The sequence below is a fragment of the Pagrus pagrus genome (assembly GCF_965226575.1).
Source record: "Pagrus pagrus genome assembly, chromosome: 11".
Taxonomy (NCBI): Eukaryota; Metazoa; Chordata; class Actinopteri; order Spariformes; family Sparidae; genus Pagrus; species Pagrus pagrus.
Window position 1 is genome coordinate 18,624,789 of NC_140195.1, and position 25,040 is coordinate 18,649,828.

The 25,040-nt window shown below is 40.3% G+C and overlaps 1 protein-coding gene across 1 annotated transcript; it reads left to right on the top strand.

The window, feature by feature from the left end:
- Positions 1-632: 632 nt before the first annotated feature.
- pik3cd (phosphatidylinositol-4,5-bisphosphate 3-kinase, catalytic subunit delta) lies at positions 633-24,178 on the top strand. Its single transcript, XM_084366681.1, has 23 exons — positions 633-916; positions 2,242-2,416; positions 3,186-3,414; positions 5,135-5,367; positions 5,678-5,854; positions 7,546-7,701; positions 8,175-8,264; positions 10,114-10,335; positions 12,659-12,755; positions 13,084-13,214; positions 13,298-13,348; positions 13,450-13,617; positions 14,032-14,153; positions 14,269-14,412; positions 14,506-14,605; positions 14,694-14,860; positions 16,440-16,549; positions 16,647-16,725; positions 16,837-17,004; positions 19,002-19,125; positions 19,500-19,645; positions 20,830-20,962; positions 21,050-24,178. The coding sequence occupies exons 2-23, from the start codon at positions 2,276-2,278 to the stop codon at positions 21,185-21,187; spliced, it is 3,126 nt and encodes a 1,041-aa protein (XP_084222807.1). The 5' UTR covers positions 633-916; positions 2,242-2,275; the 3' UTR covers positions 21,188-24,178.
- Positions 24,179-25,040: the final 862 nt, after the last annotated feature.

A 25,040-nucleotide genomic window follows, 5' to 3' on the forward strand; every position in this document is an offset into this window, starting at 1 on the left:
CTTAGTTAAAGATAAATATATATATATATATATATATATATATATATATATATATATATATATATATATATATTTACAATATATATATTATATATTGTAAATATATTAAAATTCTGAGTTTGAATTTCTTCTCCGAAAACTAGAGTGCCCCTTTATCTTAGGCTACAGGATAAAATACATTTATCATGATTGCTTTGTGAGAAAAATGTTGAAAAGAATGAATGTGAAAACATTTGAGTATCTGGACCTGACAAATATTTTGACACGTTGCCTGAAGAAGGAAATATCAAGAAAGTTGCCAATTTCTTTTCAATTGACTAATTGATTAATTGACTAGTGCTTCAAATATTCGACCACAAAGACAAAAAATAAAACACTAAAGATCACCAACACACAAGTATTTCGGAGGGACTGAGGGCGGACGTTGAAGAGAGAGAGAGAGAGAGAGAGAGAGAGAGACAGAGACAGAGAGAGAGAGAGACAGAGAGAGAGAGAGAGACAGAGAGAGAGAGACAGAGAGAGAGAGAGAGAGACAGAGACAGAGACAGAGACAGAGAGAGAGAGAGACGTTACTTTCACTTCGCGCTGACTAAAGTTTTGGTGGACGGTCCCTTGGCGCGCAGGGAGCCGGAGAGGCAGAGAGGCAGCAGAGCGCAGCCGCTCAGTCAGTCCGGCTCAATGCGACAACACCACTGCATGAATGACAACGCAGGGAAGCCCCCTCACCGCTTCACACGAGCCGTGCCGGCGCTTCTTCTGTCTGAGCTGGATTTACAACAACCTCACCTCGCTTCTCCGCCGAGAGACCCGCAGCACCCAGCCCGCCCGAGAGAGAGACATGTCCCCGTGATGTTCCAGCCTCCATCTTCGCAGTAATAAGGAGCATGAGGAGATGACCGGCGTGTAGAGACCTGAGGCAAGTGTCTGTCTGCGTTAACAGGTTGGAAAGGCTCTCGCTCATGATACATGTGTTAGTTTAGAATCAGGCAGCTTAAATGTGTCGTTTTATGAACGGAGTTTGGTTGCGTGTGCACATTCTTGTTTTCTTTTCTGATTTGGAAAGATGTTTCTCAATTATCCTACATAATGTGTCAGCCTGTGTCAGTACATCCACACTTCAGGTGTGACTAAATTCACTCAAATACATGTTTATTAACGGGATGGTAAGTCAGCCTACATCTGGCAGACACTGCAGCTCGCACAGCACAAGTTTCCTCTTACTGAAATCAATAGTGTAGAATTACTTTATGGCAAACTACTGGAGATTGCATTCAAAATACACCGTGTTCTGTCTGCACAGTCATTTGAATAGGCTGACATGAAACAGGGCGTAAAATGTCCCAGACAATCTGTGTTTTTTGTGGTGCGTGTTATTCAGTCAATTTAAGTTTCCTTTCTGTGTGTCTTCACCTCATTTGACCCCCGGGCAGAATATTCAGTGTGTGAGGGTGGAGACGCATGATTTAAGTCTGTATACCAAACTGCAGATCATAAACTGACAGCAGCACTTGAAAAACACACTTGAAAATCGCCTCGGTTTACTATTTCATACCCTATATTAATATTCATGCATTAAAGGGGCACTATGTAGCTTAGGAGATTAAAGTCAAAGTCAGAATTTTAATATTTACAATATCTATGAGGTAATAATACAAGCTCAGAAATATTTATTTTTCCCATAGCTGAATAAACAAGCTGTTCTCAGAGGGAAATAAGGTTTACAGCGAGAAAGGTGGCGGGGTACGCCAAATACAAGCATAGTAAAACAGTATGAATGTGTGTTGTCCTTTAAGGTTCATTCAGTTTATTCAGTCATGAAAACAAAGAGTTTGTTTATTTCGTTTGTTCAGGCACGAAAATAAAAAACAGTCAATGAAGATCTTTGTCTTCTGATTAAAATTTCTTCCGCTAAACTACATAATGCACCTTTAAACTGCATTGAGAAGATGAAAGAAGGGATCAGGTGCACACAAGGCTGTTCAACTACACGCTCCTGTTTATCAGTGTCAATTCATGTCGTGCACACTCTCTCTGTGCTTGAACAGCCTCATAAAGATAAATCCCTCAGGGCTTCAGCGAGAAACGACAGCGTTACAGCGCCTAACACACTGCACACGTACACGTACTGTAACACACATGTTAATAGTGGACTTATTAACCCCGGCTGTGTTTCCTCTGTGTGTGTGTGTGTGTGTGTGTGTGTGTGTGTGTGTGTGTGTGCGCGTGTGTTCCGGTGAGCAGCAGAGGAGCTGACGGTAAATGAGAGGCCGTCACCATGCCCCCGGGGAAGTATGGGATGCAGGAGGAATGGGAGAAGGAGGGGGACCAGGGGATAGTGATGGACTTCCTGCTGCCTACTGGGATCTTCCTCAAATTCCCTGTGCGTCGACATGACACCATCAAGAGCATCAAAAAAGTACGTCAACCTCAATATCTCGATTAAATAATCAGTTACTGCTTTTAGAGACCAGTAAACCTTTGATAGAATCAATTTCACCGCTGATGGATGATATACGGTGTTATTGCATCATATCTGTTGCTGCGCTGCGGCTCTGACGACCTCGGTTGCGAAATGCTGTTGTTTATTACAATATTTACTCAATACGCTTTCAAGCGAATTGGTCGCCTTGATATCACCTTCAGACATTAAACTAATTAAAATCGGAACAACGCTTTCTGGTGCTCTTGATCCATCTTGAAGTTTTGATGCAACTGTGAGAAAGAGAAGGAGCCACAGCTCTCTCTCCTCCTTGGTATACACGGCCAGCTCTCTGCTGGAGCAGATCTGCTGTTAAATGTGAATGTGCCCGTTTCTATGCCAACAGTTCTGCCACTTCAGGCTGTTTGATTTAGCTGTGTTAAGTAATGATACTCTTGGAAGCTGTTAAGATGATTAAGAGATTAAATGTCTTTCCAATCGTGCGTAATTCACAAGGAATTTTAGAAAATGTTCAAAAACTGCCGGGGTCATATTTATGCACAATAACTTGTCATTGTAGCTCATTAGAGGCGAACATGTTGTTCCACAACAACGTGTTTTCTCTCGCTTCCCAAAATAGCAAAGTTGCAGCTCGAGGTGTGCGCACGACCCCTGGAGCATATGTTTTACATGCACAGAGAACACACTGTACACTGATGAACTCTGCGCCCTCAACCTCCTGCATTGCTTTTGTCTCTTGTTTCAGATGGTTTGGAAAAATGCCAGAAGCGAGGCGCTGTTCAGTGCACTGGGTGATCCCGACGCATATGTCTTCACCTGCATCAACGAGACAGCAGAGAGGGAGGAACTGGAGGAGGAAATGAGGCGCATAAGCGACGTGCGGCCCTTCATGTGCGTCCTGAGGCTGGTGGCGAGGGAGGGTGACCGAGTGGAGAAGCTCACCAACACACAAATCAGCCTGTTGATTGGCAAAGGTCAGCAGCATCCTCCTGTTTTTGAGCCATGGGCTGAGAGGTTGTGATATGTACTGTAGCTGCCCTGAGCTTACCAGGGGAGGGCCGGTGTTCACACCGCTAGCACAGGAGCTTTGGACTGGGACAGGCCAGTTCTCAATGGTATATATAAACAATATCAAGACATCATGATGCCCAAACTGCTATTTATTCACATTCTGATGATTATTGTAGTTAACGCTTGAATGTCTTCAACTGAGAATCTTACACATTGCCCCTTTAAGTTTGACTGTTTGCCACTAAGCCATCAGTGCTGACTGACAGTGGCAGATCTGATGTCATCATCATTTTCAGGTAATAAGGAAGCTTCAGTAGTGGCTGCTTGAAGCAGTTAATGCTTTTGACGTTGACTGAAGAAATATTCTTTTAAAATTGTTATTTCTATAAATCAACATTCAACAACCTGCACAAAGGTATTTAGGGCATGATGATATGGCCTGAGGACAATATTTTAGGCTATATCGCGATACGCAATATATATCATAATATTTTTAAATCTCCTCAAAATCACTTCATTAATGCTTGGTCAATATCAAATACATCAATATGTTTGAGCAAATACCATGATGGTATTGTAGGGAATACTGTAATACAATTGTTTTTTAGGTTTTTTTTATGAATAATCATCAGTAATGTAAAATAAAGGGTTAAAAAATTAAAGGCAACTGTTAGAACGAGTAGAACAGTGATAAGTTCAGAAAATGACATCACTTTACTGTAACGCAGCCATTTAAAGACCAAGAAAAGACAACGCTTATGCCATATGAAGACACAACAACATCCTAAATCTAAGAAGATATATAGTCTCTTATCATGATGATGATAGAATATAAATATATTGCCAACCCAAACGGTGTTAATCTCTTCCACTTTTTGCCTTTTTCTTGGCAATTTCTCTGCCACCTTGTTTCAGCCTGTGGCACAGGAGGGTGACCCATCCCGCATACAAAACTCTGATTGGCTCGGTTGTTTTTTACAAGCAGAGAAACAGCCATTACAACAAGCTCAACGGCAGCACAGCATAGAATGGACAAACAAAGAATATGACAGTGATTCAGAGGGCTGGTTTGAGCTGCACTAGAGGCAGAAAAATCTTGAAAGATAAAGTTACTTGTTAGCTGTGAGCTAATTTAGATTGAAATTGGAGCGCAGCTAGGCTAACTAATGCTAAGTAACATTTTTCATTCCAGTTAGTAAAATCTTGACCTCATCATGTCTTCATACAGTAGTATAATCTATTACGCTTTGCTCACTAGGCTTCAGTTTAGTCACTCAAAATAGCTGTCGTTTTATGCTTTTTTGGGTTTCATTGATGAAAACATGGCCAGCTCTCAGGTAGATCCAGTAAATGTTGCATACCAAAATTGTTTTGAAAAATTAAGTTGTAAATATTTAAAAAATGAGCAAAAATTGAAAAACAAAACGAAACAAGACTTGTGACGTTAAACATGTGTAAGTTAGCATGCTAACCAGCTAGCAGTGAAAACACCAACCCTCCCCCGGTCCTCTGAGCTCCCAGTCCAGGCAGAGTCAGATAAAAGGGCTCTGGCTAACGGGGCTAACTAGCTAACAGCAGCAGTTAGCAGTAACTCTGGTGATATGCTGACCCCAATGTGTTTGGCATATGAATCGGACAGGTGGCTGATTCTTACGTATTACACCTTTAATTATGATTTCTCAGGTCTGCATGAGTTTGAGGCCCAGAAGAACCACGAGGTGAATGAGTTTCGGACGAAGATGCGCACCTTTTGCGAAGTGAAGGCTCAGGAGCGGCAGGCGTTGCCGTGGCAGCAGTGGATGGAGTTCAGCTTCCCGTGTGACCTGGAGCCATGCAGCTCACCGCCACAGTGTGGGAGCGTGAAGTCAAAAAACGCCAAGAAGATTTTCATCAACGTCAAGTTTGAGGCTTGCGATGTGAGTTGATCTGCTGTTGTAGTTTTTATGAGTCACACAGTATGTGTGAAACTGTCAGGTATGATGGGGCAGCACATAAAGAGAGCTCAACAGCTTTGATTGGAAAAACTGTAGTTCCACCTTGTGTCAACAAATGGCGAGGAGGATGATTTTTAAGTAAGTGTGAGCACCTTTGGAAATCCCCCTCCTACAACACAACCTTCAAAACATCACTCAGGAACAACATCCACAGACATGAAAGCTGCATTTGGTCTGATTTACTGTTAAGCTGGCCCCTTTATTTTGATTAACTTGTCTGTGGCCCTCACAGGAGAGCTTCATGCTGCAGCAGGATCCTCAGGACATCCCGGTGGCTCTGATGAGGAGTGCCCTGAAGAAGAAGGCCACCGTCTTTCGCTCTGTGAGACAGGAGCCCGAGGACTACACCTTACAGGTCAACGGGAGGTGGGAGTTCATCTATGGGAACCACCCCATGTGCCAGTTCAAAGTGAGTCTTTGAGCGGAGCTGTTTTGTGTGGAAATACAGCTGCCCTTTTCAGATTTTATTGTTTTGTTCAAATTGTATTTCTGAGTTGTGTTGAGTTGCACCTTTGGCAGCGATTTCAGCCTCGACTCTGTGAATAATACGTCTTCATCAGCTTTTGCGTATTTAGACGCTCCAGTTTTGCCACATTCTTCTGTGGGGAGAAAGTTGCATGAGGCAGTTAAATGAAGAAAAAGTGAAAGTGACAAATTTGGGATTTGCGGGAATTGGACATTAGCATTGTTGTTTTCAAGCATATTCTGTGTTGCCTTGTCTTCATGTTTGGGCTGGCTTCTCAGGGGATTCCCTCATTAATGGTCTTCTCGTGTGGACTCAATTTCTGAGGATATAACTGTGCTATTTTTTTGTCATTGACATAACTGAGGAATATTAAGTGACTTGGACATTGTCTTGTGTCTTCCCTGGTGTTCACAATACTGGAATTTCTTGAAAAATATCGATATTTGATACTATTTTCAATATCACGGGGAAAATTGACGATACACTGAGGGCATAACATTTTGTAGAGAGTGCAGCTGCTGCCGGCGGATCAAAACCGCTGAAAATGAGAAATGAAACTATTTCAAATATTCAGAACTGATATGTATTGAAAAAACACTAGGTTGCTATTTTTTAATAGTTATACAGTAGATTTGTTTAAAATCCCAATTTGCCAAGAAGCTGACCAACCAGTGGTTGAATCTTTTTAAAAACATTAAAGGGGCACTATGTAGTTTTGGAGAAGACATAAAAACCTAAGAATTTTAATATTTACAATATGAATGAGGTAATAATACAAACTCAGAAATATGTATTTTTACCATAACTGAATAAACAAGCTGTTCTCAAAGGAAAATAAGCTCCCAGAACACTGTTTAAAGCTTGAAAGGTGGCAGGGTCCGCCACATATAAACAAAGTAAAACAGTATGAAATTGTGTTGTCCTTTAAGGTCAGTTTGTTTATTCAGTCATGAAAATGAAGAGGGTTTGTTTATGTAGTTTGTTTAGGCATAAAAAAGATCTTTCACTCCTGATTTATTCGCCAAAACTACACAGTGCTCCTTTAACCTAAAACTGCCTGTCACTTGATTGTATTTTAGGTGCATCATAGTGAGCAGATACAATCAATCAATTGTACTTGATTCCGATACATTTCTAGAGATTTTTCCACTATCGCATTAAGTAGTCCGTGTATGTCGGTCAGTGTCAAAATGTCTAATTAGACACGATTAAACATGAAAAAGCACAAGAGCAGTGGTCACTTTCTGTTGGCGCTAGAGCTGTTATTTTCTCACTGGATGTATTTTTGGGTGAGTTTTTCCCTGCAGCGGCAGTCAGCCCTATAATAGCTGAAATGATTGTCAGATCAGGGGCGGGGTGAGTTGAGATTTTGGTGGCAGGAGACCCCAGTGTTGATTTTCAAACTGCAGCTACCTGCAGGGGTGACTCATATCTGTCTAGCAGCCCTGCAGAGAGGAACTGCATCCATCCACACATAATGAGATTTGGGCTGCATTAACCTACAGCAAATGAACTGCCTGCAGGAGTTAACCAGTGCTATCAGAACACTGGGAAATATCTGTGGGTGAACTGACTGATAGCTGTACCAGTAAACAACAAAATCTCTTCTTCTGTCCCCTCCCGTTGTCTTTCAGTACATTTTCGCATGTTTGAGAAATGGCCAAAACCCTCATCTCACCATGGTGCACCACTCCACCATCAGCAAATATCAGGAGGAGCAGGGTCGAATGTGCAGCCAGGTATTCAAGAGTCGCTCCCTGTCCAGACCTCCTCCACTGCCCCTGAAGAAGGTGAGAGGTCAGCGGATGGATGTCGTCTTTCATTAACAGAGCAGCACTCTTTCTTTCTCTCTCTTCATCCCTGTTGTACCTCAACCGGACCGTGGACTTTGAAACATGCTGTGAAACACAGTGTTGATAATTTACACCTCTGCTTGCATTTCACCTTTTGTAGTATTGCCTACTTTGTTAGCTTTTATCTAACATGATTCACAGAAGAAGAAAAAAATACTAGCAGTAAAGAACAATAAAATTGACTGTTTCAGACTTATTCAAAGTAGCTTGGAGAAGTTTTTGTCAGTGTCTCCTAGTTTCAAAGTTTGTTCCCTTTTTTCACTCTCTTTTGAAAGTCTACTTTGTTGTTACTATCTTTTGCCAAACAGGAAAATGTAGCAACAGTTTCGTGACTTGAGATTCAATGGCATGAATGTAGTTCAGAATTCAAAGAATGGGAGGGAAAAATAAAATTTCCTCTCATCCTACAGCAGAACACCTCCTCTCTTTGGTCCATCAATGAGCCCTTCTACATTCACCTGCTGCAGGGCAGCCGAGTCAACGCAGACGAAGGAATGAAGGTCGGTGTGGTTTTGTGTGGGTTTTCTCTGACTTTGCTGCTCAATGAAGTGTGCGGCATTCACTTGTTTACCAATATCTCTATTTCAGTTGTACCAACAGCGGAAGGTTGACATGTAAGTGACAGGGGGGGTCACATGGTGCAGACCACACGTTTCCCATAATTCATCAAGGCGGTTGGTTAAACTTCAAAACAGGAAGTGGGGAGGGCCTATCTGATTTTTACGTCTCACTCTGAGGCCTAGATTCTAAGAAAAAAGGCAGACTTCATGGTGTCTCTCCCTCTCTCGCTTTCAGTGCACTTCTTTTTTTGAAGCCGATGCATGCATGGTGTTACTATTGCAGACAGGCCCGAAGCTATGTTGAAATGTGTAGTTCAGTGTCAGTGTTGGTCAAATTCAAGATGTTTCCCTGCAAATGTCAATGGTAGAGCAGCAAATATTAGTTGATTAATCAGTTAGTCAATTGAAAGAAAATGAATGCAAACTAATTGCCAACTAGTCTCGTTTAAAGGAACAGTTCACCCAAAATTTTTTATTCATTATTCATTATCTACTCAACCCCCTGCTGATGGAAAGTCAGGTTAAGCTTCACTGTCCACCAAACATTTCTGGAGCTTCACAGTAAAACAGCATTGCAGCATTCTGCTAAACAACTGAAGTGGATGGGGACTTGTTTTAAAACCGAAAAAAAACCAACCCAAAAAAAAAATGGCTCCATACAACCCTAAGCCTAACCCAAATTAGTTTGAAAAGACGTTATTTTTTACCCTTTTTTATGCCGAAATCTTCACTGTCGCTGCTGAACTAAAAGCATTAGCCCGCAGCCCGACTGAAGCTGATGCAAAAGCTCGACCGCATGTCAAGGATGTAGATAACAACTTTTCAAATCAATTTGGGATCTCAGGGCTTCCGGAGACTTCAATTACGCCGGACAAGTCGTATGAAGCCAGAGTTTTCATTTTTGGGTGAACTGGTCCTTTAAGTCATTTTACAAACAGGTTCCAGCTTCTTAAATTTAGGATTTACTGCTTTTCTTTGCCATTTATGACAGTGAATGAATATTGGATTGTCAGTTGGACAAAAGAAGCAGTTTGAGGACGTCATTTTGGGCTCGAGGAACATTGCTTAACAGTTTTTTGACATTTTATTGGCTGTAATTAATTGTGAAAATAAGATAAATCAATAATGACAATAGAGGGTAGTTGCAGCCCTAACGTAAAGCATTTTGCAAAGAGAGTTTTTGACAAACAAGAAAAGAAAAAGACGAGAGTGAGAACACACGTAGGGCAGTCTGTTAATGTGTGTCTGTGTTTGTGATTCAGTTTCATAACTGTGTTACTGTTTGGATGGGTTATTAAGTGTAAGTGCACTTCCGGCTGCTGCCTCAGAGCACATCATGACTGATGGCGAATTTGTCCTGTCACATAATTATCAGTCATGTCTGCAGTTGGCAGGCGACGGCTTGAAAACACAGCCTGGGGGAGAATAGCCACTCGTAGATTTTGTAAATATAGATTCAGAATATCTTGATTTGCCAAAAGGCAGGAGCTTAATGGTCGCAGAATATTGGATTTTGAGTCCTGCTGGTTGTTTATCATGTCTGACTGACTCTGCATGCCACCTGCTTACGTTCTGAATGTGTGTAGACCCATTGACTCATAGCCAGAGCTGCACAGGAAACTCTGAATCATCTGGTGAAGTCTGTCAATCTTCCACAAACAATCTCCCTTACCAAAGTGCTAAACTGTTCAGCCACATGTCATGCCTCCACCTAATCACTCCTGTGTGTGTGTGTGTGTGTGTCTGTGTGTGTGTGTGTGTGTGTGTGTGTGTGTTTGTGTCCATCCAGCTGGTGGTGCAGGCCGGCCTGTTCCACGGCAGCGAGCTGCTCTGTAAGGTGGTGACAAGCTCGGAGGTGACAGTGTGCTCTGAGCCACTGTGGGATCAAAAGCTGGAGTTTGACATCAACGTGGCCGACCTGCCTCGCATGAGCCGCCTGTGCTTCGCTCTCTATGCTGTCATAGAGAAAGCCAAGAAGCCCCGAGGCACCAAGAAGAAGAATAAGAAAGCGGTGAGTCCGTCAGAGACCCAGTGCCGTTTTTTCGAGCCTCACTGTACGGCTTGTGATTGAGTAGGCGAGTGTTTGGGCTGGTGGGCGTGAATTTGTTAGCAAGCACAAACAGATCTGTTTCCTCTCCAGTGTGTAGTGTGCACAGTCAGTGTGTGTGCTGTGTGGGTGTGTTTTGCTGCTGCGTCTGGTTGTGCAAGTGTGTTCAGTGGCAAAGCTGCGGTTAACATTTCATCCGCTGCAGCTCTTTTATCTGTACATCACACCAAGGAAGGAAGGAATTGGCAAACATTTTCAAGGAATTCTGAATTCATCTTTACTGATGCATTTCATATTTTACAGCACTCCCACTCACTGAGCACTTTACCTTTTAATTGACTTCTCATCTTTAAGGCCAAACCTGGAGAGTTTAGAGCAGGAGCCTAAAAACTGTGCAAAGCAGTCGTTTTTTGGCTCCCTCCAACAGTGCTCAGACAAATATAAAATATATGAAATGTTTATATTTTAAAAAAGAAAATAAAATTAGAATTTGGCACATAAAGATATAAAAGTGCTGGAGTTAAAATATCTAAATAAAATATGATATATAAAATAAATGTAGTGCTGTGGGGGACAGCTGTAAAGTTAATAGTAAGATGTATAAAATGTTAACGGTTGGCGCGGTAATGCAGTAAATGTATATATATAATGAGAAGGGGTTTTAGACAGGCATGAACATACATATATAATAAAAAATGAAAAATATATATTGTAATGGATAAACAGGTGGTAAAATATATATAGCAATGCAAATATTAGAGTTGTAAACAGTAAGTCACCAGGTAAGTAAGCAGGTCGAGCCAGTACAGTGGAAAAGTGTAATTCTTCTTAAAGGAACAGTTCACCCAATTTGTTTTGTAAAATTCACTGATCAACAATATGAAAAGCATGAGACAGCTTCAACATGTACAGGACATATAAATACAGCTGTTGTGTGTTTTTGAGGCGATGATCTCAAAACACTTCACCTCAGAGTGCAACTGGTTTCACTGAGTTTTGTTCTTTTGTTTTAATTGTTAAAGTTTTAATTCTGTATATTTATGTGTATCTCAACATACCTCCACACTGTAGTGGAAGTATCAAGAAGCAGAAAATGAAAATACTCAAGTAAAGTACAAGTACATCAAAATTCTACTAAAGACCAGGACATTATTAAATGTATTTAGTTACGTTCTATCACTTCATACTTTATTGAACTATTAGTAAAGTAAATAAAATGCCACACGTGGCAGACTAAGGTTGAGTTCTTACCTCCTTCTTACTATTTACTTATTGTTTTTAGCCTGTTTTGTGCACGGACCTACATGTACCAGCAGTAGTACTGCACTGACAGGCTGCACTTGAAACAGCCTCCACAAAACCCACATACTGTATGCTGACAAGTACAGTAAACAACAGCAAATTCCTCTTTTTTCTGCAGCTGTGGGTGACATGTTTGCCTAAACAAGTTGCCCAGGTGGGTTTCTGGGCAGCGAGGCCACTTCCGCTTTTTAGCAACTTCTCTCTTCTTTTGCCCGGAAGAGAAGTCCTGCAGGCAGACATACAGACGGAAGTTGAGCTGTTGTAGCCGCTCTTATTTTTGTGCGTCGTCTCTTTTATTAGCTGGGTACATTCAGCCTAAATGTGTTTATAATGTGTTATTGTTCAGCTGATCTCTGCCTGGATCTTATTTCCATTTTTGCTGCTTCACATTCCAACGCTTGAGACCATATTAATATAACTTCAGTGTCAAGTACATTTTTTTACTGGAAGCTGCAACGTCCTTTGCTTCACATTTTATAATTTAACACAATTAATTATGAAGTCAAAGTTGCCATAAAGACGTGCTTCATTAAAGTATTGATGTTCTCTTCATGTTATTTGATTTTAAGTCAGACGACATCTGAAATAAAGCAGATGTTATACAAGAGATTTTTAATAATTCAATACGTTTTGGATTTATTGATGAAAAGGTTTTATTTCTAAAGAATCTTAAATGTGTCTTTTGGATGTCACAAAAATTATTTGGTTTTAAAAGAGCAGATAGATGTTGAAATAGATGGAGATCTTACTTTATATCCCACAAATTACTAACCGTTATATGAATTTTTACAAGAAAACAAACAATCTTTTTATTATTTTGTAACTAAATTAATGTATTTTGTTGCAATTGATCAAACCTTAACACAATCATGATTGCAAACGAGATTACTCTTCGTCTCTTTCGCTTTCTTTCTTCGCGTGACTGCTTGCAGATTGGTCTTCAAAGCCAGTCAACCAGCCTAATCCTCCTTGTCCCTCTCTTCAGGACTGTCCCATAGCCTGGGTGAACACCATGGTGTTTGACTACAAGGACCAGCTGAAGACCGGGGAGTTCCTCTTGTCCACTTGGCCATCTGTCCCTGGTACTTTCAGCCTCCTCTTACATCTCCTCCTCTTCAAAAGCACCTCACACGTTAACAGCCTCCTCCGCAGCGCCTGGCTGCACACAGTGAGGGCTGAAATACCCAAAGTGACATGTGGCGCTACCAAAACCCCACATATTCACTCATGATGTGTTTGCTGATGCACAAGATAGCCTTTTTAAGATGTGGAAATGACTGTAAATGAGGGCTTTGTATTGTCTTTGGCACTTTTGGAGATACAAAAGTGACTTGAAAATGAAAACTGTGCTCACTAAATGGATTCAAATCTTCTAAATAAAACAAATCATATCTGACATTTATATCACAGATGACAAAGGCGACCTGTTGAACCCGATGGGAACAGTCGAGAAGAACCCCAACGTGGACAGCGCTGCCGGGCTTCTCATTCGCTTCAGCAACATCCGGCCACATCCTCTCTATTACCCTCCACTTGACAAGGTGCTTATTCCCTAAAGGCTTTATTTGAGGACATACTGATATTTGTGTATGCATTAGTCAAAAATATCCTCATCTGTTTTCAGATAAGTGACGTGGAGAGGAATGGTGATGCAGCTATCACCACAAAAGACGAGGTGAGACTTTCTCACATTTTACAATTCTCACACGTTCGAAGCAGAAGTGGTCTCCTGCTGACCACACATTTTTGTTATCATGTCGTGTCACTCTCTTGTAGTACATGAAGCTGAAGGAAATCATGGACAACAAAAACTACACAGAGTTTTTCGAGGACGAGAAGGAGCTCCTGTGGAAGCTGCGTGCAGAAGTCCGCGACCGCTTTCCTGAAAGTCTGTCCAAGCTGCTCCTCATCACCAAGTGGAACAAGCGTGAGGACGTAGTTCAGGTATAAATCGAGAGTTTTGAAAGAGAATTTCCCCACTGTGATCAGTTTTGGTTTACTTGGTTACACAGTTTTAACTTGGGTCCTAATTTTTAATATATTTTGGGGTCTAAATGAGCAATTTGTACAATTTTTTTTTTTTTGTCTTGGTCCAGTAGTCCTAGGAAACAGGCTTAGACTGCTATTGTCTGACAACATTGGGGAAATGATCCCATCAGAGATGGACCTTTTTGGGTTTTACTTGATTAATTATTGCAACAATTAATTGTTGTAGTTGTTGATTCATCTTTGCAGCACTACCAACCAGCAAAGCTCTTGAAAATGTATTTAAAGTAGAAACACAGTCCACTACAGCACTCGCGTCTCGTGAGAAGTTAAATCTGCCATCAATCACATAAGAGTTTTGACTCTCCTCAGATGGTGAGTTTACTGAGGAACTGGCCGGACCTTCCTGCCATCCACGCCTTGGAGCTCTTAGACTACAGTTTCCCCGACCCAGTGGTCCGTTCTTTCACTATCAGATGCCTCAGGAAGCTCCGGTACACATTTATTTTCATGTTTTTGCTCATATTCAGAGAGCCATCCTACCCCAGATGGTGTTGCACTCATTGTGTTACAAAATGATCATTAATGGAACATTTTCTGTGCACGCAGTGATGACGAACTGCTGCAGTACTTAATCCAGCTGGTCCAGGTCTTGAAGTACGAGTCCTATCTAGACTGTGACCTCACCATTTTCCTGTTAGAGAGGGCTCTGTCCAACAGGAGGATAGGACACTTTCTGTTTTGGCATCTCAGGTGAGATGCAGTCCAGCAGTAAAAAAAAATTAAAATCAAGATCGCGTGTGTCTGCAGCCTTTTGTTTGATTGGAGAATTTGTGTTTATTGCAGGTCGGAGATTCACGTGGCGTCTGTGAGTTTGCGCTTTGGCCTGATCCTGGAGGCCTACTGCAGGGGAAACATCCAACACATCAAGCTCTTAACCAAACAGGTAAACTCACACACACTTACACCCTCTGACTTCAAGCTCTGAAGTGTGTGTTTTTGTTTTGAGCCTCTGTCTTAAATCTCCTGCACAGAACGAGGCTCTGGGCAAAATGAAGGCTCTGAGCGACTTCGTCAAGTCGGGCTCCCAGAAGATGACGGTGGATGACCTGAAGCTGTGTATCAAACAGGAGTCCTACCTGGAGGCCCTGTCAGACCTGCTGTCACCACTCAACCCCAGTATCATCCTCACTGAGATCTGGTTAGTGCCACACACACACACACACACACACACACACACACACACACACACACAAACACACACTACAGATTGCACTGCCTAATTGGATTTCCAGGAGCAGATTTGGTCCCTTTCTGGATTTACTGAATTACAAAATAATACATTTATGTTGAATATTGACAATTGAACCCTAGACTGTATTTTAATTTATACTAAATGCCGTCTTCAGTGTTTGAAAGGTTACTTTTAAAATGTAATAGGGTACTAGACTACTAGTTCTCCTAGAAAAATGTAATAAGTAATGTAGATGTTTAAAGATGTTTAGGCATAAACCAGACATTGTATGACCTCGATGTCTCAGGCTTGACATCGAGAATTTATATATCATCAGCATTTTCACTGCTGGTAAACAAGATATACACTCCACAGTAATGTTAGAGCCCTTTTTCTCATTTCATAAGGAACATATTGTTGAATTTCATGCACATTTTTTTTCAGAGGCAATAGTCGCACATCCAACTCTCAGATGGAAATTATCACTTCAGTCTTGAGAGAAAAAATTCTGCACATTGCTCCTGCTCAGAAACACAGTTTATTAATAATACATACCTTTTGTTTCCCCTTAAACCTTCATCAAAAGTGTTTCAGACAATTCTTACGATCAGACAATGATCTTGAATATTATTTCGAGAACAGAGAGGGGTTCTTGTCCAACAACATGACCACATGCCTTGACGTGGTCGGCTGGTTGCGGGCATGACAGACCGAGGTTATTCAGAGCAGTGCCCCTTGACTTGACTGGCTGATGAGAGGCGGTGCACATTCATATAAGTGAACCAAACACAAACAATGCTCAAAATGTGAGTATAGTATAGAGCTTATCTGGACATATACAGCTCCTGGTAAGCCACCCTACCTTTGATGGTGATGCACTCAAATCTGTCCCAACAGCTTTACTGACCCTTGACAGAAGAAGACAGTCCTGCATGGCAAAAAGATGCGAATCAACAGAATGATTGTGATATTGTACATGTAATCGTTTTACTAAAAATAATATATTAAGATGTAAACCCTTTGTTATCACCAACATTTGATTAGTAACTGTAATTTGATTACATGTTTTGATCACATTTACATGTGTTAAGTAATTTAATGAAGTAACGCTGTTACGTATACATAACTAGTCACCCCCAACACCCCCAACATTCTTCACCTACTAATATTTCTCACAGCTAATGCCCTTACATAAAGGGTACTATTACTATTTACTATATAAAGTTGGTACTATTTTTCCTCTCTGTCTCCAATCTGTTCATCTTCATCCCCTTGGGCAGTGTTTTTTGTAATAATTGTGGCTTGTTTGTGCTGGACAAAATGGTCTAATTTCCTACAGTGGCCTACAGGGGACAAAAGTCATTAATGCATACGTATTTAACAACTATATTTGTAAAATGCCACCAGGATTAAAAACCAAAAAGCAACGGTATTTTGTAAAACCAGGCATTTTCTCCACTTTCAAGTGCAGTTTGTCCTCAGTCTATGAACCCGACACAGTTATAATGATCATGTGTTCATAATGACTGTGTGTTTGCCGTTGCAGTGCAGATAAGTGCAGGTTCATGGACTCCAAGATGAAGCCGCTCTGGCTGATGTATAAGAACCACTGTGCTCAAGGAGACATGGTGGGCATCATCTTCAAGAATGGAGACGGTGAGATACGAGAGAATCTGAGTACATGGCCACACACACTCAGTACCAGGGTCTAAAGCATAAAATGTAAATACAACCTTTCACCCATCACCTTTAGATCTTCGGCAAGACATGTTGACCCTCCAGATGATCCGGCTCATGGAGAATTTATGGAAAAAGGAAGGTCTGGATCTCAGGTACAGTACAGTCAGAGCAGTTGTTTACAGCAGCTGTTGATGCTTTTGCGCACAAAGCTCCTGTAGAGGACCAGCCTGATGTTGTTCTTTTCACCCCACACACACTCACAGGATGATCCCATACGGCTGCTTGTCCACTGGGAACAAGATGGGTCTTATCGAGGTGGTGAAGAACTCAGACACCATCGCCAATATCCAGCGTAACAGCAGTAACAGTGCCGCCACTGCAGCCTTCAACAAGGAAACCCTGCTCAACTGGCTCAAATCGAAGAATCCTGAGTGAGTTTGATGATTTCCTTTGAAAATTTTATTGACCTCTCTTGGAGTGATGGCGCTCTTTAACCCCAGGAATCCAGAATGGGGTCCAATTATGGACACGCTGTTCAAAGCCACAGTGTTTTATCCATCCATCAATTTTCTAGTTGTTTGTCATGATTGGGGTCACACAGTGACAACAGGCTGAGCAACTCAAGTTGGCTTTAGGAGGCCAGCATATAGAATTGTTGTTTTTTGTTACGTGTAATGTAACGTTATACACAAGAGAACAATAGTGGTAGAACGTAGCTCCAAACAAAAGTATTAAATGTGCAGAAAAGCCATTCTGCAATTGCTGTTTGGGAAGTTTTTAAATTTAAAATTGTGTTTTCACTGGCGTCCATCGGTACAAATATGTGTAATTTCCTTTTCGAGCAATAGGATAGTATTGTTTATATATGTATTGTTTTATTTAACAGTTTTTGTGAAGATTTGTCCGAGTGCATTGCAAGATGTGTGAACAAACTGCCATGAAAGTGCACTAACTATAGCACTGAAAGTATTTTTTGTGTGGTAGGGAATTGAAATGCAGTCTTGGTGTGAAATGTGTCACATCCGCCAGCTCTGTTTTGAACAGAAAGTGTTGGTATTGTTGGTCAGACTTTATTTACAGGCTCCCCCTATTTGCTTTTTTATAAATGCATGTAAGCAAGTAATAAATGGTCTTTAACGCACACTAAGGTATCTGTAAGCAGATGCAAGGACATTTCAATTGTTTTTTTGAATTGGTCAACAACTAGAGGTTTGCCTGTGCAGCACTTAATCATAGAGGCTGGTGTGTAAATAGATAAAACAGATAATGAATGGTAATGCAGGAAAACAAAATTTTGTTATAAAAAATATGTCCTCAAATGTTTCACTTAAGGAGGCACATGCTTATTTTCAGGTTCATAATTGTATTTTGGGTTATAACTAGAATAGATTAACATGCTTTAGTGCTAAAAACACACATCAGTTTTCTCATACTGCCCAGTGCTGCAGCACTGTATTCCCCTCTGTCTGACACACATACCTGAGCCAGCACCGCTAACAACAACAACAGCAGCTGAGCTAAATCAATTCTTACGTGCCACTAGGCATACATTATACAAATGTGTGACATGGTGATGTAGAGTGATGTCACAAAGTCACTGAATTAAAGGCAGGACTACTGACAAGGTGTTTCAGGAGCAGTGTTTTCTGTGGGAGAGAGGAGCTTCTGTTGGTGCATACTTTGACCTTTTTAACTTCCGAGATCTTTTACATGCACAAGAACATACTGTATATAAAACACTGAAGGAAAGGAAAGAAATAAGAAATGCAATCGGCCTCCTTTAGGTACACACAGGTGCAGAGTATGTAGCTGTTGTTTCTTGATAGTATGAACAAAATTCTCTCCCATCTATGTTGGGAGCAAGCAAGTTTAATGCTTCATGAAATGTTGTCTGGAAGTCTGTGCGTGTGGTTTAAATTGTTTACTTCTAAATATTTATTATGTGCAGCGTTTTCAAACCGTGACAGACCAACACAAAGTGCATAGGCAGACTACAGCTTCAGGAACATTAAACGAGAGTAGATTTTTATTTGGTGCCAGACTGTCTGAAGGTCTTGTCTTTTCTGAAAGCTCCTCGAAGAGAGAGAACCATTCAATGTAATGAATAAGCCTTTTGTACGTCACGTTGGCAAGACAGGCCCCGCTGACTGCAAGACAGAACAGAAAGGTAATTAGTTTGAAATGCTGCAGCACCCAAAATGGAGCGGAGAAAATTAGTAAAAGCTTGACACAGTGAGCCCCCTGCACGTCTAGACTGTGAAAGGAAGTGACGGTCAATCATTAATAGGACTCAGGAACTCCTCTGTGAATATTTCATAAAGCAGTGAGGAAATTCCACCTCAGGACTATTTGTGTGTCCTGTAAGAACGAAACCTACTCATGCTTTGCTTCCTTGTTTCCTCTTTTCATTTTTTTTTTTTTCCACCAGAGACAAACTTGATCAAGCAATAGAAGAGTTCACGCTGTCCTGTGCTGGCTACTGTGTAGCTACTTATGTGTTGGGCATCGGAGATCGTCACAATGACAATATCATGATCAGGGAAACTGGACAGGTACTGTGATATTTTATTAAGACGCTGAAATCTACCTCAAGGGTCGATTAGACATGAGGTGGGGAATGGGTGGTCCTTTTAAGCCCATGCTGAACCTGACTTTACTTCATGATGTACAAACTTAGTGGCCCAATCAAAAGTATAGCATTTTCACTGCTAAATAAAAAAATACAAAAAGTACAAATGATTCTTCTCTTTAAGATTTAATATCGATTGGTATGTCAATTTTAATAAGGAGTAATAATGTGAATTGTGACTTCCAGTGAGTGTGTTGTCAGAACAGTCTTTATTTTCAGTAGGTGATTCCTTATGTCTAAATTTGACTGTGCTGAGGGATTCAGAGCCAGAAGTTCATTTTCACCTTTGCTCCTCAGCTCTTCCACATTGACTTTGGGCATTTCCTGGGCAACTTCAAGCGGAAACTGGGCATCAACAGGGAGCGTGTGCCTTTCATCTTGACGTACGACTTTGTCCACGTGATCCAGCAAGGACGGACGAACAACAGTGAAAAGTTTGAGAGGTACAATATTTTTGTATTAGTCTTTTTCCTGACCTGGGATTCTGCTCTTATATTTAAGGCCTGTACAGAGTGTCATTTTTTAACATTTTAAACTATTGAGGTTTTCGAATAAAGCTTTGACTGTTTGCCTTCATATTTTATGAGCTCAACACCTTGTCTTGTGAGATAACCTGATGAAGGCCTAAGTACCGAAACGTTGTTGTCATTAAAATTAATTGCAAGTGTGTGGGAGTCTTTTTCCTGATGACGTCAACACCTGAAAAAACAAAGAACATTCTTAATTTGAATAAAGTGATTCATCAGATTTAATGGAGCGCCGAGCACTTAGCGAGTGCAAACACATAAAATGACTCATTTTTTAATGACATAATTAACTATAACAGTGTTAAAGCCGTAACAGGTTTTTTGTTAATGTGGTAATATACATGTAATTTAAGGTGGCAGCTAGACCGCCACATTAAAGGGGAACTTCACCTATTTTACACATTAAATTGTGTTTACAGGCCTTGAGGAGTTTCACTGCATATGTGAAAAAAATAGTATAACGCTTTTTGTGGCTCCAGAGGAAGATGAATGTAATCTGATAAATTGCCTCCAGTTATGTCACTCAGTAGCAGAAGTTGCATTGTGGGTAATGTATGCGTAAACATTCCACTCATATAGCGTTGCCCTCTCTGTTGGCCTCATCGTGGAAAGTTTGAAAACAAATGATCAAAAATAAAAATATCAGCTTTTTATTCCCCGCATTCTTCTTCCTTTTGAAAAGCTGGCGCCTACGTTACCCACAATGCAATTTAGCCAATGTGTGACATCACATCAGATTACATGCAGCTTACTCTGGAGCCACAAAAGGCTTCAACTCTTTATTCACATATGCAGTAGTACTCCCACCCAAGACCTGTAAACACACTTTAATGTGGTGGAGTTACCATTTAATACAGGTGTTTACCTCCTTTTTCACACAATCATATGCAGCGAGCACCAGAATCTAACTCTACAAATAGTATAGTGCTGATAATATCAGTGTAACCTAATCTTTAAATATGCACTTTTTAAACAAAGCTGCAGCTTTTCAATGTTGATTAAGAGTTCAAATAACAACATTACCAATGAAGCGTTACACTATTCATGACAGCCCTTCATATTTTATAACCAATGGCTGATTATTTTATCCATGTTGTCAGGTTCAGGGAGTACTGTGAGCGTGCCTATAAGATCCTGTGCCGGAACGGGACGCTGTTCGTCAACCTCTTCGCAATGATGAAGGCAGCAGGACTGCCAGAGCTCACCTCCTTCAAAGACATCCAGTATCTAAAGGTACACAACAGCTCTGATGGTAATGCTTACGATGATGATGATAATGGTAATGATATTGACAATGTTTTGTTTATTTGTTTTCAAAAGGACTCTTTAGCTTTGGGGAAATCAGAGGAAGAGGCACTGAAGAATTTCAAAGTCAAGTTCAACGAAGCTCTGCGGGAGAGCTGGAAGACGAAGGTCAACTGGATGATGCACTCCTTGGCCAAAGATAATAGACCATGAAGAACACTGCACCAAGGGACCTGAAGAAAGACCAAAAATTATGGATTTTAATTTATGGAGATAAAAGGGATGAAAACACAATCAAATATTTTACTTTATTAATGGCATTCAAAGACACTCAGCAATTGTTTACAACTTACTGGCCTGTCTGTGGTACATAACGACTAAGTGGAGGCATCCAAAGACAATGATCCGATCATGGAACATGTTTTCAACACACCGGTATTTTCACAATGAAGGAAATCCCTCACACTCATCATTTTCCCGTCAAACAATGGAATGCCTTTGCCTTGAGGACATATCAACAAAATACATATAAACTATGCTTTTTTGATGTGTTACAATTGCTACTTGAAAACCACCTGCTTGTGCAGAAGCGTCATGAATCACTGGAACAGAAGCTTGGACTGAAAGTTCATCTCACCGACTGCATTACTCAGCAGGGAGCAAACTGCAAACGAACTTTATGACGACTTTAGACAAGTCTTGGAGTACAATAACAGAGCAGCAGTTTCACCTCAAGTCTTTTGTAAGGTTTACAACCCTTGATGGCTGTGTCATTTCCTCTCATTTCAACTGCCTCTTTGCAATTGTGTCTTGTTTTTGAATTTTTATTTCGTGGTATTTTATTTAATTTGGTAACTCTGCAGTACTTGTACAAAATCATGAAGGATATTTTAAAGAGATGTGTTTTACTGCTGTATCACTTATTGATGTGTAATATTGCCTTGAAGTACAGTACGTCGCCTTCGTAGTGCCAGTAGACAGGAAGCATTGTAACATTATACAGAATATTGTAAGGTGAGGAAGTAACTTGAAATGGGACCTTTAATTTAATAACACCCCTTTGTACCAGCCTGTGAGTCCCAGCAGACTCTTACCAAGCAGCTACTGTGCATTAAAGCAATAGTTTGATATTTTGATAAATATGCTGAGAGTTAGATCACTATCATGTTCCTGCGTTAAATGTGAAGCTCCGCCTGGTTCTGTCAGAACGAAACAAACTTGCCTACCAGCACCTCGAATTAACATGTTATATCGTGATTGTTTTATCTCTAGAAAAACTGATGCATAAAAAGGACACGTTGCATTTCTACCAATAAAACCACAACTATTCAGAGGTGCTGGTAGGCAGGAAACATACATTAGGCAGGCTGTACTTTTTGGGCCCCCACTACACGCACATTTTGATATTTGGTAAACAAACAAAATTACTTAACTGCCACATGATGATTATTATGCCTATTAATTTAGTTGGATAAATATTTCAGCTTACCTATTTATATTTCTGTAGTCATGCGCAATTGGCTAGTCATATATTTATAGGAAAAATATAGTTGTGTATGTTAAAAAATGAATGAGTACATAAACATGGAACTTTTAAATCGGAGATTCTGGAAGATTTTTATGTTTTTTATATATTTTAAAATATGTTATATGTTAAACATTATTTAAAGGTGCAATAATTGACCACCTGTCAAAGGTCTCACAACAAATGGGGTAGCATAGCAGTAACTGCTAACTCTTGCTAACTGAAGCTGCCGATAGCGAGTTAACTTAGTTAGCTTATTTAGCCGTGCAGCTAATGCTGGTTTGCATGGTGACTTCAGTAAATATCTCTGCAACACAGAAAATAGACATAGACGGTTATTTCAGTACGGTGGTTCATTTTAAAAAATGTTTTTAAACCAAAATTCTTACATCTTGCAGCGTTATTATAGGCAGTTGATGTTCCTCCCCCTCTGCCCCCTAGTGGTAAGGAGGCCCGAGGCACGTGCCTAAATCCTGCCAGGCTAGTAGGTGAATAGTGTTTACCTTATGACCGAGCCAGGCTACTGGATTCCCTCTGTTTCAATGTCTTCATGCTAAGCTAAGCTAACTGTCTCCTGGCCTGTCTCCTCTTCATATTTAATGGACATGAGAGTGGTATCGCTTTCTCTCGTCTAACTCTCCGCAAGAAAACAAAGAGGTGTGTTTTCCAAAATGTACGACTATTCCTTTAATCACAGCTATCATGAGCAAATGAAAATTAAACGTTCTCAAGCGCCAGGCAAAGATATATAAATGTTTGGTCAAAGGATCAGACAAAATAATGAATACATGAGGCATTAAGACCCAAAGTTAATCATCTATGGACTCATATAAGCCATGTACTGGTACTTTACACGCGGACCTTTAAAAAGTGTGAATCTGGACCTTGGGTACTATCTCAGATGATGCTGTCTGTCTGTGTGTGTGTGTGTGTGTGTGTGTGTGTGTGCCTGTGTTATTCTCTGATATTTAAGTTATACACTGTAATTCCCATTGCATTTTAGAACTGATGTGCCAGGTGCCATGAAAGAGATTTTGTGCTTGTAGTGTCGTCGCCCATGTTTTGACATATCTAATGCTGTTCAAAATGGTGTCTGTCTGTTCAAGCTGTATGATTTAACTCTATGGTGCTTTCAGATTATTTTACATGCTGTATATCTGCCATCAGTCCTGCAAGGAAGACGATGAGTTTCTCACAGCCTTTTCATTTGGCATGACAGTCAATGTACCGTCTGTACCGTTTATATGAGTCTCTGTATGATGATGACTTTTACAGCATAGCAAGAGTTGCTGTAGATTACACAGCGAGAAGATTTAAAAGATCTCAAATATTCACTGTGGAATAGACTTCAAACATGGGTCATCACTGTCCCTCAGTATGGGCTCAGCTAAACACTGCTGCTTTAAGCTGCTTTAAGCCATGAGGAGTGGGTCTATTGCGTTAAGCTACTTTTGCAAGTTGTAAAAAATAAAATGTACTGCTGTTGCCTTTTGGACTGATTGTAATTCATGAATTCAGTCAAATGATACAAATCTTTTCAGAATCAAGCCTCGTTCTCATGTGTGCAGCTAAAACAGATAAATCCTCCAGACCTGTACTTTATCTGCATCCTGTTTTTATATTTGTTTCACTTGCTGTTGGGAGGGAAACGTGCACTCAATAAACACTTTGCAACAGCAGAGCGCACTGATGCTTTCAAGGATCCAAGCTATATGTTAGCTTTATTTTCTACCAGTTTGCAGCTTCCATTTCATGTCATGGTCTCCCGTATGAGACAGTGGGAGTTCATGCTTCACAAAAACATGTTTTTACCCGTTCCCTCAGGTAAAGTTTAGAAAATCAGACGATCCAGTTTTTAGAGCATAGCAGACAGATGTGCAGTCTGTTTACAACTGAACAGAGGAAAGGTAAATTAATTATTCATTTTATGTATCAATCAATGCACAATAATCCTGTCTGAGCCCCTATTATTTTTAACAAACACACTGAGTGTTTCTTCCTCAACTGGGGCTGCAGCAATTAAATTCATTTCAGATTTTATTTTTGGCAAATGTGATAGTGTTTGTCTGGTGGGTTTCCGGTTGTTTATTGTTTTGGCAATAATATAACAAAGTTCACAGTGATATGTCTATCATGAGCACAGGTATGTTTTATGTACTGTATGATGCAGTGTTCAGATTGCCTAAAAATTAAGAAACTGCATTTGTGCTACTATAATATGGGAATTCTTATTTTAAATTGGAAAAGAAAAATGCAAATCTCTGGAAGCCCATTTCAGCCAGTCAATAAAAATAAAATTAAATAAAATTACATAAATATGAGATAAAAAGTCAACATTTAGCTCGCAATTTTGACTTTTTAGCTCACAATTATGAGTCATAATTGTCGTATGTCATAGTTAAGAATTTAATATAATTTGTAAAATATAATTTCTGTTTTTATCTCATAATTAAAAATGTGTGTCAATTCAAACTTTTTTAATTCATAATTTTGACTTTCTTTCCTTTTATTTTAACATTTTATCTCATAATTGACTTGGGG

What these genes read in the sequence shown, in the direction of transcription:
- pik3cd (XM_084366681.1), top strand. Translation starts at nt 2,276, where the DNA reads ATGCCCCCGGGGAAGTATGGGATGCAGGAGGAATGGGAGAAGGAGGGG. An exon ending in CTATCACCACAAAAGACGAG is followed by an intron (nt 13,349 to 13,449) that starts GTGAGACTTTCT and finishes ACTCTCTTGTAG; the next exon opens with TACATGAAGCTGAAGGAAAT. An exon ending in CATCTTCAAGAATGGAGACG is followed by an intron (nt 16,550 to 16,646) that starts GTGAGATACGAG and finishes CATCACCTTTAG; the next exon opens with ATCTTCGGCAAGACATGTTG.